The 12,855-nt window shown below is 33.4% G+C and overlaps 1 protein-coding gene across 1 annotated transcript in view; it reads left to right on the forward strand.

The window, feature by feature from the left end:
• LOC143233277 (ubiquitin-conjugating enzyme E2 variant 2-like) overlaps positions 1 to 8,914 on the forward strand; it is a 19,620-nt gene extending 10,706 nt beyond the window's left edge. Inside the window, exons 3-4 of the mRNA XM_076469377.1 lie at positions 3,579 to 3,704; positions 6,289 to 8,914. Coding sequence (XP_076325492.1) covers positions 3,579 to 3,704; positions 6,289 to 6,429 — 267 coding nt within the window. The 3' untranslated portion in view covers positions 6,430 to 8,914. The remainder of the gene's footprint in view (positions 1 to 3,578; positions 3,705 to 6,288) is intronic.
• The last annotated feature ends 3,941 nt before the right edge of the window (positions 8,915 to 12,855 follow it).

Genomic DNA, 12,855 nt, shown 5'->3' on the forward strand with positions numbered 1-12,855 from the left:
AATGACCTTGGTAGTTCTAGCAGTATCACAAAGGAACGTATGTACGATTTAGATGGAATTTGCGAGAAAGTGTTAACACTTTAAAGAAAAGTGTTTTGAACTTTGTAAATCCAATCTACAAGACTTGCACGTACCGTCAAATAACCGAGATGCAAGACACGATTCATGAAATAAGCAAAAGCGGTGCCACTGGATTGAAAATGTGAAACGTTTTAATTAAGTTGAAGAAGAAGTGGTTTCCCTTAAATGCTGAGTCGAAATAGGTAGAAATTACAAGGCAATGAATAAATTCTTTTGTTTGATGGTTCGTGATTGCATTTGTTGTTTGTATGTGTGTTGATTAAAATAGTTTGCAAAACCCATTCTTTATGAATTGACTTAGAAAATTAGTGTCATCTGTATATTATTATAACAGTTTATATATTGAACAGACAACTTTTATTGGGTTAAAGTTCCCTCCTAAGAGGTGTGTTCATGTTTTTTCATCAGATTGAATTTTTATGTATATTTGAATATAATAGTATGTGTAATTCCTGTTTTTATCTTACGAATAGGAACTGGCATGGTCTATGTAAGGCAGAGCGACTCTAAACCGAGCGTCGCGCTAAACATGCTCTCACTCCCAGCCGTGGGTGTATAATGTGACGGTCAATCCCACTATTCGTTGGTAAAAGAGTAGCCCAAGAGTTGGCGGTGGTGGTGGTGATGACTAGCTGCTTCCCCTCTAGTCTTACACTGCTAAATTAGGGACGGCTAGCATAGCTAGCCCTCGAGTAGCTTTGTGTGAAATTCCAAAACAAACAAACAATCTTACGAATGCAAACCCAAATAAAATGTATGTCATTTAAAAAAAAAAAAGTGGAGAAGTGTAATTAAAGGAGATAAATAGGTATTGAGAATGAAAGGTGTGTATGTTTTCTTATATCAGAGCCACATCAGGCTATCTGCTGAGCTCACCTAGGGAATCTAAACATCCGATTCTGGCGTTGTAACTCCGTAGACTTACCACTGCACTGGCTGGGAGCCAGAATATAAGGCACAATAGTTGATATGTGAAAGTGAAAGCAATTATAGTTTTTAGACATTTTAAGAAAATTATTAACTCGCAAAGGTGTTCTAAAGCAATTCAACCTGCTCGGTGGACATTGACAAAAAATAAACGATTATCAGAAGTAGGCATGTATGAGAAATGCAAACAAGTAGCTAAGTTCAAAGTATAACTGCTGTAACTTCTTGAGTCATCGTAAGAATTATATGCTGATACTGTTATTATAAAAGTGGCAGAGAAGAAAAGGAATGAGTGAATTATACACTGAGTGCTAAAGGTAAACAGAGGGAATTAGTTTGGCTATTGACCTGATTCTAATGTGAACCAATTGGCCTAAGTGGATTATTGACAAGAAGAGAATTATATGATGTTTAAGATACTTCTGTAGCTAAATGAATGTTTGCACATGCATTTAACTTTGTTCCAATATAGTAGTAAAATAAATAAATTTGATAAAGTTAAGCAAATCTCAAATTAAATTTAGTTTTATTTCTAGTTGAGTAAGAACAATTATCAAACAACCGGTTATATTATTAAATAAATTACTCTGTTTCACCACTGTTTTTTTGATTTTGGAATTCTCGCAAAGCTACACGAGAATTAATTTAGCAGTGTAAGACCAGAGGAAAGGCAGCTAGTCATCAACACCCACCACCAATTTTTGCTACTCATTTACCAAATCTAATAGTGGGATTGACCTTCCAATTAACATCACCACGGCTGAAATGACGAAAGCATGTTTGGTGATGGATGATTTGAACCCTCGACCCTAAGATTACGGGTCAAGTGCTTACCACCTGGCCAGGCCGGCCCCTTTTACTTGGTAAAATGTTAATAAAAAACACTTTTTGGATAATAAGAAATAAATCATTTTAAGATATCGGAATTGTGAACAAATAAATAATATCCACATATTTGGTTTCATCTCATTGCACACTGCATTCCCATTGAAAGATTTAATCTTTTGTTTTACAATTCATTAATAGAACAGTTCTGTTACTCTTTATAGAACTGGAAGAAAGAAAATTTATCCCCAAAACATAAAAATATATACACTGCTGGCCAAAAACTTCAGGCCAATGAACAGAATGAAAAAATATGCATTGTTAGACTCAACCACTTATTTGAGTAGAGCTTCAAAGATGGTAACAAGAAAATGGTAAATAAAAAAATGAAAACTTTTAGCATTCAGTTGGGAAAATGTGAACACTATGAAATTAGCCTAAATACTAGCTGATCAAATGTTTAAGATCATGCTGAAACTAAGCATTAATCTGTAAAACGTGAATAAAATTTAGTCATTTTGTTCAAGCATTAGCTTTATCAACATCTCCTGTGTTACATTGGGTAAAAAACATGGCAAAGGCTAAAAGGTTGACAGAGTTTGAACGTGGGCAGAATTGTCAACCTCAAAAGCAAGGTCTTTCATGTTGAGCAGGAGGATTCGGACGGGTTTTCCCGCAAGACACCAGCCGATCGCCGAACCAGATGGTAAAGACGTAATGAAATTTAATCACTTGTATTCAAGCATTAGCGTTGTCAACATCTCCCACTGGAGAATAAGATACCCTATGAACCATTCATTTCGCTAAATAGTCATCTGTCTATATCTAGACTTAGGTAGTATGTCTAATAATATTTACTTATGATGTAGTGTTGTGCTTGGCAAACAAATGTGTATTTCAATGTTTAGTAGTGGTGACACAGTTTTAACATACTGTTTTGAAATTACAGATGTGCTAATCTCTAGATTACCAGATTACTTGAGTAAGTTTTATAGTTTTATTTTGGAACTACATTTGATAAAAGAATATCCCTTAATTTTTCCATTTCTTATTGGAAAATTTTTTATTTGGAAATGTGGGAACCCTGTAATAAACAAACTGATAGGATTAGTAATGTGGAGGTATGAGAAAGGAAATGCAGTTTTAGTTGAATAATTGCCTGATTAAAATTGAATTTCACACAAAGCTACACAAGGGCTATCTACACTAGCCATCCCTAGTTCAGCAGTGTAAGAATAGAGGAAAGGCAACTAGTCATCATACCAACTACCAATGCTTGGGCTACTTTTTTTACAAATGAATTTTGGGATTGACCATCACGCTGTAATGCTCCAACAGCTGAAAGGGCAAGCATGTATAGTGAGACAGGGATTTAAACCTGTGACTCTCAGGTTGTTTAGTCGAACGCTTTAACCCATCTACATGCTGGGCCAAATCAAAGGTGATACATGCTCTGCAACGTGAAAGGGACATTTGAGAGTTTTTAGTCACATGTTGTTGAAAGTATGAGATCAAAATCAATGAAGAAAAGTTTTAGGTATTTTAAAGGTAATTTACTCCTTGATAAATGTTTAATTTAAAAAATGTAAAACTTTTATTTAAGGTAAATGGACAACACATTTCTGTGACTTGTATGAAAGAGATGCTTTGTTGTGAACTTTCTTCTTTTATTTGATTACTTTTTGTGTTACACATACAGTATATGACATGTATTTCTCACACAGTAGTTTGATTTTGTTTTTTAGACTCCATATGAAAATAGAATTTATAGTTTAAAGATAGTTTGTGGATCCAGTTATCCGGAAGAACCACCAGTCTGTAGATTTCTTACCAAAATCAAGATGACTGGAGTCAGTGATGTAACTGGTTTGGTAAGTTATCTGTCATGCAGTAATTCTGTATGCAGCAGTAGTTTTCATTCAGTAAAAGCCAGTCATCCATGAATTCCATTTATTCATTGAAACTTCAAGGCTGTAAGTTCAAGTCATAATGAAACTACAGAATCTGTAATTTGTTTGTATTAGATGATACCTGGTGTGAATGTTTCTGAACAGAAATCCATATTTTTTTATTCAAAAAGGCCATACTTAGTAATTATTTGCTCAGCTTAAACTACATGTATTCTTTCATCACTAACAACAAGAGGATTAAGTTATATGTAATTTAGTGAATGATATTGTTACCAGGAAACATAAAAATGAAAGAAAATAATATAAAAACAAAATGGGTAAAAAAACTACTTTCACCAATAAATAGTGTGTAGTATTTAAATATAACCTACAGATAAAAAATATAAACAAGTATAAATTTAACTCAAAAAGGAGATGTACAATTTTCTGTTAAATTTGGGAATTAGAAGATAATAACAGTGTAGTGTTATGCCTATAGTTTAAAGAAAATTACGAAGTACAATTTTTTTGAAGGAAAGTTTTTGGAGATCTTAGTTGTGAATAATAAGAAAAGGGTTTGTGATTAAATCTAGCTTTTTGTGACCTTTTCAAAATGCTGGTTTGTAATACATAGAACAAACAGTTTGCTGGGACCTTTCATGATAAATTAAAAAGAAAAAAATATTATTTTGTTCATAGGTTATGCAGGGTTCTGTTAACGTTGTAGATAGCCTGGTAACTTTATAACAATAAACACCAAAGAACTGACCAACCCTATTTTGCTCTGTTTAACATGTGTATGTAAAAGCACTAAAAAATTGTTACAGTGAATATTTTAATCAATTTTCTTGAGCGGAGCACTTGAAATTCTCCTTCCGTATCCCTCAGGGTTTTTTAAGAAATTTGCAACAGCATTTGTACTATACCCAGTCTCACCAGCGATGAGACCTTGCTTTTGCAGCTCGACAATTCTGCCACATTCAAACTCTGTCAACTTTTTAGACTTTGCCATGTTTTTACCCAATGTAACACAGGAGATGTCAGTGGAGATGTTGACAATGTTAATGCTTGAACACAAATGACTAAATTTTATTATGTGTTTACCAATTAATGCATTGTTTCAGTATGATCTGAAACATTTGATCAGCTAGTATTTAGGCTAATTTCATAGTGTTCACATATTTCCTATTGAATGCTAAAACAGTTTTTTATTTACCCTTTTCTTATTTTCATCTTTCAAAGCTGAACTCACAAAAGTGGTTGAGTCTAACAATGCAAAATGCATATTTATTCCTTATGTTCATTGGCTTTAAGATTTTGGCCAGCAGTTGTCACTGTAAGACACCTATCTAGAAATTTGACAGTGTAAGACATCTATCAGACATATTGCAGTGTAGTGTAAACCTATGTGTCAGATCAGACATCTGCCAGTGTGTGAAACCCATCAGACATCTGCCAGTGTGTCAAACCTATCAGCATCTGCCAGTGTGAAACCTATCAGACATCTGCCAAAACCTATCCTATCTGCCAGTGTGTGAAACCTATCAGACATCTGCCAGTGTGTGAAACCTATCAGTGTGTCAAACCTATCAGATTTCAGACATTTGCTAATGTAAGACACCTCTATAGATGTTTACCAGCGTAAAACTTTACAATTACAAGATTGTGTAGATCCATCATCATAGTAGTAATTTTTCAAAATTATGCCATTGTTTAGCATCATGAATACCTTTTATTACAAGCATGATGTTTTAGACTAAAGTAACATTATATATATTTCATGATTTTCTAGATCATTAAAAAATTTTATATGGAAATAAACTTCTTCTTTTTTTTTGCATTATTTATTTCTAAGTAACCTAAATAACTTCAGATAGAAACTTTTGGTTGTAATTTTCTGTGTTATATCATTATCCAAAGAAAGTGGTCAAGTCATAACTTTTAATTTATTATGAAAACATGGATTAGGCAGACTTGTACATTGTATTTGTTGTAATGTATTTCTTTTATGTCTTCCAGTTCATTTATTTTAAATGTCTAGTCATTTTGTTGTTATGTTTAATACAAGTAGGGGAATCTTTAGTTTGTTTGTAAGAATTTCCACTGGAGTAATTGCTACATAAATTGTGCAAGTAGATTTTTTTTTGTACTAGAACTTGGGAGTTTCGTAACATATTAACCTTTGACTTTTAGTTGTTTAATCTTGCCTTTGTATAAATTATTTTGGATGTTTTAATGTTTTAAGATGTATTTTGTAATCAGTGGACAATGCTTTAAGAATTACTCCTAATTTGAATACCAGATCAATGCAGGTGAATATAAAAATTGTCATTATACGATAGTGTTAACAAAGATTAACCAGTTGGTTCTAGCAATGAGCTGAGTTTGTTAAGATGTGTTTCACTTTATGAAGTTATAAAAAGTTTGTAAGGTAGAAATTGAATTAAAAATTCCAGTTGGTATCTCATAGCTCATATTCTGTACAATCTAAAACAGGAGAAAAGTTTATAAAAACAACTAATTTCAGTGACACCATTCAGTGAATGCTTTTTTCCTTGTTTTGTAGATTGAGAGAAAAATGATACCTGTATTAAACCATTGGCAGAGAACTTACTCAATCAAGACAATATTACATGAACTTCGTAGAGCAATGACTTTACGAGATAATCAGAGATTGGCTCAACCACCAGAGACTTCAACATTTTAACATGAAGGATGTGAAAGACTTTTGCAATGTGAAATGTCAATTTTGTTTGCACCAAGGCTCAGTAGAATGATGCTGTAGCTTCAGAAAAAGGAAGCTTTAACATGTTAACAAAAATTGGCTGGAAAGTGCTTAACTACCTCTATTTTTTGCAGGTTATATTATTATGTTTTGTTATTGAGGACAACTTAATGATTTAAATTAAAGCCATGGGTAAAATTGTTTTTAATTATTTGCTATATTGGCACTACATGGAGTGGGCTTACATGACATTACAAGAAGAAAATGTTTTTTTCCTCATGAAAAAGGATATAATATACCTAGTATAACAAGAAGAGGGTGTGATATTATTTTATATTACAAAAAGAAATTGGATGTATCTGATATCACATAAAGACTTCTGTCATTTTGCATGGAGATAGGAAGGGTTTATCTGATATTTCAAGAGGAAATAAAGATAACTTATTTAAGTGTACAAGGAGTAGAAGGGAATTTATGTTATCTCACCAAACTACAGAAGGTTGCAAGTAAAGAGATTGGGGATTATCTAGTGTTAAAGGAGAAAGAGGGTTGCTTGGCTATACTAATGTAGAGAAAGGTTTTATTATACTGCAAACACTTGCAGGTTGCCTGATATTGCCAAAAATAATTTTATTTTACATTTTTTGTGCAGTGAGAAGATGGGTGAATTGTGTGCTGTTACAAAAAAAAAGGTGTGTGATTTTGTAGAGGCGACTCATGTCATGAAAGGATTGTGGAATTTTCTGGTATTAAAAAAGAAAGAAGTTTGATTACAGAAGTAAAGTGATATGTTTTGTTGTGCTATAAAGAAATGGAAGGAACATTTGGGAAGATATGTTCAACCCACAAGCATAGAGAGAGGTTTTTCTTATACTTTAAAAAAGTTAGAAGAACTGATGTGTGCTATGAGAAATTAGGTTTGTCTCTGTTAGAAAAAGCTGAGAAGTAGCTTTTCTTTTACCTCAGGTGATGATGTATATGTTTGATGTTAGATGAAAAGGGATAAATTGACAGATGCCACTTTTGGAAAGGTAATTTCAGTTGGAGAGTTGTATTTTTAAAACAAATAATAATTGAATTAATATTAGAGTATGTTCAAACTAAATTACTATACAGGCAGTTTTAAATTTTGTTGGATTTTTTTCTTTGAAAATATTTGAACAAACACAGAATATCCTGATAGATTTTAAGTCTTGTTGCCAGAAGTGTAAATGTGTAACAACTTATTGTTTTTGTCATATGGAATAAGTATTAGCATGAATGATTGCCACCACCTGTGTTTAGTAATTCATGAACTTGTAATAAAATGTTACAAAATAGATTTTTACACAGTACTCCAGTATGTATTTTGTGAAGCTATATGTCTTTTTACTTCTAGTTTATAGTATGAGAAGAACTTTAACTGTGAAATATTAATGCTTTTGAAATGATGGTGACTAAGTGTTTCAAGAGATTCAATCTTTCTCTACCTTTGTAAAATATATGTTTCGTTTAAGGCAGCATTTCCCTCCCTCAAGACACTGTGATTACTGCTACAGCACATCCAGTGAAATGTGAATAGAGCCATTCACAAAACAAACTCAAACAGAGGACAAGGGTAATCAAAATTATTGTAATTTATTGTAAGTTTAATTTATGTGGATATCGAATAATTGAACATTTTACACCATTTCACTTGTGACACACACACACACACAGTTATGTACTGTTGCACATCCTTTGGGAAACATAGGAAGTACAGTCAGAAATATTAACATTTAGTCACACAGTTACCAAGAAGACTAATTTTAAAGATGAATATTCCTATTATTCAAAAAAAACACCTGACCCACTATTTGTTTTTTCTAAGATGTACACACTATATTCACAAGAACACAGTTTTGTCCTCACTCTTCACATATCTTACAATATATAAATGTTATAGTTACTTACTGGTTTTCTTAATCTTAGTTTGGAACCCAACTGAATAGTTTTGCAAATGTCACTTTAGTATGTATTTACACAAGTTTTATTGTAAAATATTCTTTAAAATATTTCAACAAGTAAATTTTCATGAGGACATTTATCTACAGAAATGTTTGAAAACTAACCTTGTTTGTAACTGGAAACATTTCTATTTAGAGAATAATAAAAAACAAATCCTTTGATATCTTGTATTTTGATAAATGTTTATGCAAGATTTAGCTTTCCTGCAGATGAGAGCTGTACTCTGTTAGCTGCATTAATTGTTCAATATTGAGGCACGTTTTCTGACTTTGGTAATAAGGTTCCAGACGAAGTTAATTTTATGATTATTAACAAAACTGTGTATATAATTTTAACTTAATAGCTGTTATTAAAAGCCAGACTGATTAACTCTTATCTTTGCCTAACAGTGTGTTTAGTGTTAATATAACAGGCTCTCTTAATGTAGAAAATGTATGCTTATCAGTAAAGAAAGGTAATAGAGATTGAATATTACTGACCACATTGTTTCTTGTGTCACTATAATTAGTAAATTTATGAAAACCTGCACACAAAAGGCATTTAAGTTTTGAAGCTACCAATATTATTGTAAATGTTCTTGCAAAAATCGTTTAGCTCTCATTTTACATAAATTAATTACAGTTGCATGCTTCGATGCATGTATATACAACAGTTTTAATTATCAGTAATTTTAACTTAATAATTTCCATTGCAAGTGTGGTATTCCTGGTAAAAGGGTTTCACAACAGAGCTCTCAGTTAGGTCTGCTAATTGAAGTTTCAAGGAGTACCACTCTATGGAGTATAAAGAGCTCTCCAAAGTCCAACTGGAATCTTCTTGAAAAAAGCTTCAGCATTGATAATGCACAAGTACAAAAAGAGCGAATGTTTAATGCTGTGTCTCAGAGTGATAAGAGTGAAATGGACACTTCATTAGAAAACTTATCAATCCGAAGTGCCCCACAATTACAAGTGAAATCATACACTAATCTTAAAAGTGATGCCCCAAGTTATTGTTAAATATAAAAACGTTTAACAAAACTACGTCTGCAATGAGAAAACAATACGCTTAAACGTAATTTAAAACCAGGCTTGCAAGAAGTTTAGCTTATGTCACCGTTACTCAAATAAATTAAAACTAATCTTACATTTCCAGTATCGTATCCAAAGTTAAAATGTTACACCCACAGTTTTCACAGTACTGCGGTTAAAGATCTAGAGTTATGCACAACTGTAGATGAGCATAAAAGGGTAGTGTGAACAGGTGTGCTTAAACAGATCACTTACCCCAAGTGGGCAGGAGTTTGCATTTTTGAAGCTAGAATAGACTAGAGGAAAGAGACTATATTTGTCACAAGCCACCATCAGTGATCGTTACAACCCTGTCTTGTGCTTGACTCGTAAACATGCTTGCCTTTTCAGCCATGAAGGCGTTGTAAAGTTATGCCCGATTCCACTATTGGTTGGCAAAAGAGAAGTCTGAGAGTTGACAGTGGGTGGTGATTACTAGCTGCCTTCCCTCTAGCCTTTCACTGCTAAATTAGGGACGGCTTGTATAGATAATCCTCGCGTAGCTTTGCGCGAAGTTCAAAACCAAACTCAATCTTAAATGAGCAAAATATCTTAAAGGATTAGGTTGAGGAATAATTCGTGAGCGTTTTTAAATAATTTCATTCAAGCATTACATGCAAGATATACAATACTCATTTCATGAACACATTACACCCAAAAACATTTATTATGATACTTGATTTCATGTAATTCCTAGGTATCTAGTATGCATTATTTTAAACGAAATTGCAAGAAATTAAATGCGAAAAGCAGATGGTGTCGAAAATGCTCGATTTTGTCCACTTGACATTCCATTTAATGAACTGAAAATGAAAGCAAAAATTAAAGACATATGAAAATCAAACACATTATCTATTAGAGCAAAAAAATTATCTACCAAATGACATGAAATATTTTGCGAAAGCTTTTCATTTATGAATATATTTTTTTAACTTGAAAAAACGCTCACGAATTATTCCTCAACCCAATATATGAAAAGGAATAAATTCGATTTTAGGCACAAAACATACTTTACATTGAAAATCTGAATTCACTGAGGAATACGATCTGGATCACGCTTGACCCATATCGATCCGGCATGGCCAAGCTTGTTAAGGCTTGCGACTGGTAATCTGAGGGTTGCGGGTCGCATCCCCGTACCGCCAAATGCACGCCCTTTCAGCCGTGGCGGCGTTATAATGTGACGGTCAATCCCACTATTCGTTGGTAAAAGAGTACCCCAAGAGTCGGTGGTGTGGTGATGACTAGCTGCATTCCCTCTAGTCTTACACTGCTAAATTAGAAACGGCTAGCACAGATAGCCCTCGAGTAGCTTTGCGCGAAGTTCAAAACCAAACTCAATCTTAAATGAGCAAAATATCTTAAAGTATTAGGTTGAGGAATAATTCGTGAGCGTTTTTAAATAATTTCATTCAAGCATTACATGCAAGACTATACAATACTTCAAATGCATGAACACATTACACCCAAAACATTTATTATGATACTCTTGATTTCATGTAATTCTCTAGGTATCTAGTATGCATTATTTTAAACGAAATTGCAAGAAATTAAATGCGAAAAGCAGATGGTGTCGAAAATGCTCGATTTTGTCCACTTTGACATTCCATTTAATGAGCTGAAATGAAAGCAAAATTAAAGACATATGAAAATCAAACACACCATCTATTAGAGCAAAAATTATCTACCAAATGACATGAAATATTTTGCGAAAGCTTTTCATTTATGAATATATTTTTAACTTGAGAAACAGCTCACGAATTATTCCTCAACCCAATACATGCAAAAGGAATAAATTCGAGAAAAGGCACAAAACATATTCTTTACATTGAAAATCTGAATTATTGAGGAATACGATCTGGGTCACGCTTGACCCATATCGATCCGGTATGGCCGTTGTTAAGGCTTTGCGACTGGTAATCTGAGGGTTGCGGGTTCGCATCCCCCGTCGCGCCAAACATGCACGCCCTTTCAGCCGTGGCGGCGTTATAATGTGACGGTCAATCCCACTATTCGTTGGTAAAAGAGTACCCCAAGAGTCGGCGGTGGGTGGTGATGACTAGCTGCATTTCCTCTAGTCTTACACTGCTAAATTAGAGACGGCTAGCACAGATAGCCCTCTAGGCTTTGTGCGAATTTCAAAACAAACAAACAAACTTGATCCAATCCAGCTATTCAACAGGAAATATAATTATTTCTGGACTTGACGTCCTATATTCCTTACAAAAATGGACGAATCCACGTCTTACATTTTTTCAAAAAATTGTGGATTAAAGTGGAAGTCTGTTCATTTGAACTGAGAAATAACTTGGAAGAAACATATTGAAGACATTTTGTTGGCCAACTGTGGGTTGTATTTTATGAAGATCAACTAGTGAATTGCATTTTAACAACTTATTTGTTTAACCTCAGCGAACGCTGCCAACGTCAGGCTAAAAATTTTAATTTATCCATCGGATGGTGATAGTGTTCGATAACATTTAAGTTTCCTTAACTAGAAACTAATCCAAACCAGTGTATATACACGTTATAAGGTATAGTGATAATTATTAGGATATGAAAATAATCCGGGCTGAATACACAAACATTTATATGTTAAAGAGTAAATAGTGTTTTATTGGTAACACTTCAAATTAAAGCTACATTATTTCATGAAAATACGTTTTAAACAGTATTAACCCTTAAACTGCGGCCATCGTCAGTTGATGATTTTGTGCTTGGTACAGCAATCATAAATTGATGATACAAGCTAAAAACAGTTGGCAACCTCCTCACCCCGTAGTGACCGTTCCCATTCAAAGTGTTGCTACTGAGTCAATTTTTCAGTATAAGTCGCGGAGCAGATAAGGAAGGGGGCGTCGTCTAAGGGAATGAAGCGAAAACGGTTTTCATCAAAAGACAAAACTGAAGTATTAGCACGTGATAATTATTCCAATGAAGAATAAAACTTTTTAGAGGTTTCAACATCGTCAATTTCAGTTGTTTCAAACTCAACGTGATTTAGAGAGTGAATCGGAATCCATTGGTTTCTAATGGGTAAGGTGTTGCAATTTTGATTCTTTTAATAGTAGAAACGCTGAACTCAGATAAATTTAGGCTCACTGATGAATCTAAAGAATATGAACTTTGTATTGTCATATTTATTCAAAGTATAATGAGTCATATTCCCCAAGAATTCAAACAGATACGATTTTTTTTTAAATCCTTGAATTCAGAAGAAAGTGACATTCCCCCTACTTCACAAAGTAAGAAATGGAAAGATACAACTATTGAGGAAATGTGCACTTTTTTTGCTTTGGTCATGCTTGTGCCGCATATAAAAAAGCATGTTTTGGCTGATTACTGGAAAATGATCCACTTATAAGAACTCCAC

The sequence above is a fragment of the Tachypleus tridentatus genome, chromosome 12, assembly GCF_004210375.1.
Source record: "Tachypleus tridentatus isolate NWPU-2018 chromosome 12, ASM421037v1, whole genome shotgun sequence".
In the NCBI taxonomy this organism is placed as follows: Eukaryota; Metazoa; Arthropoda; class Merostomata; order Xiphosura; family Limulidae; genus Tachypleus; species Tachypleus tridentatus.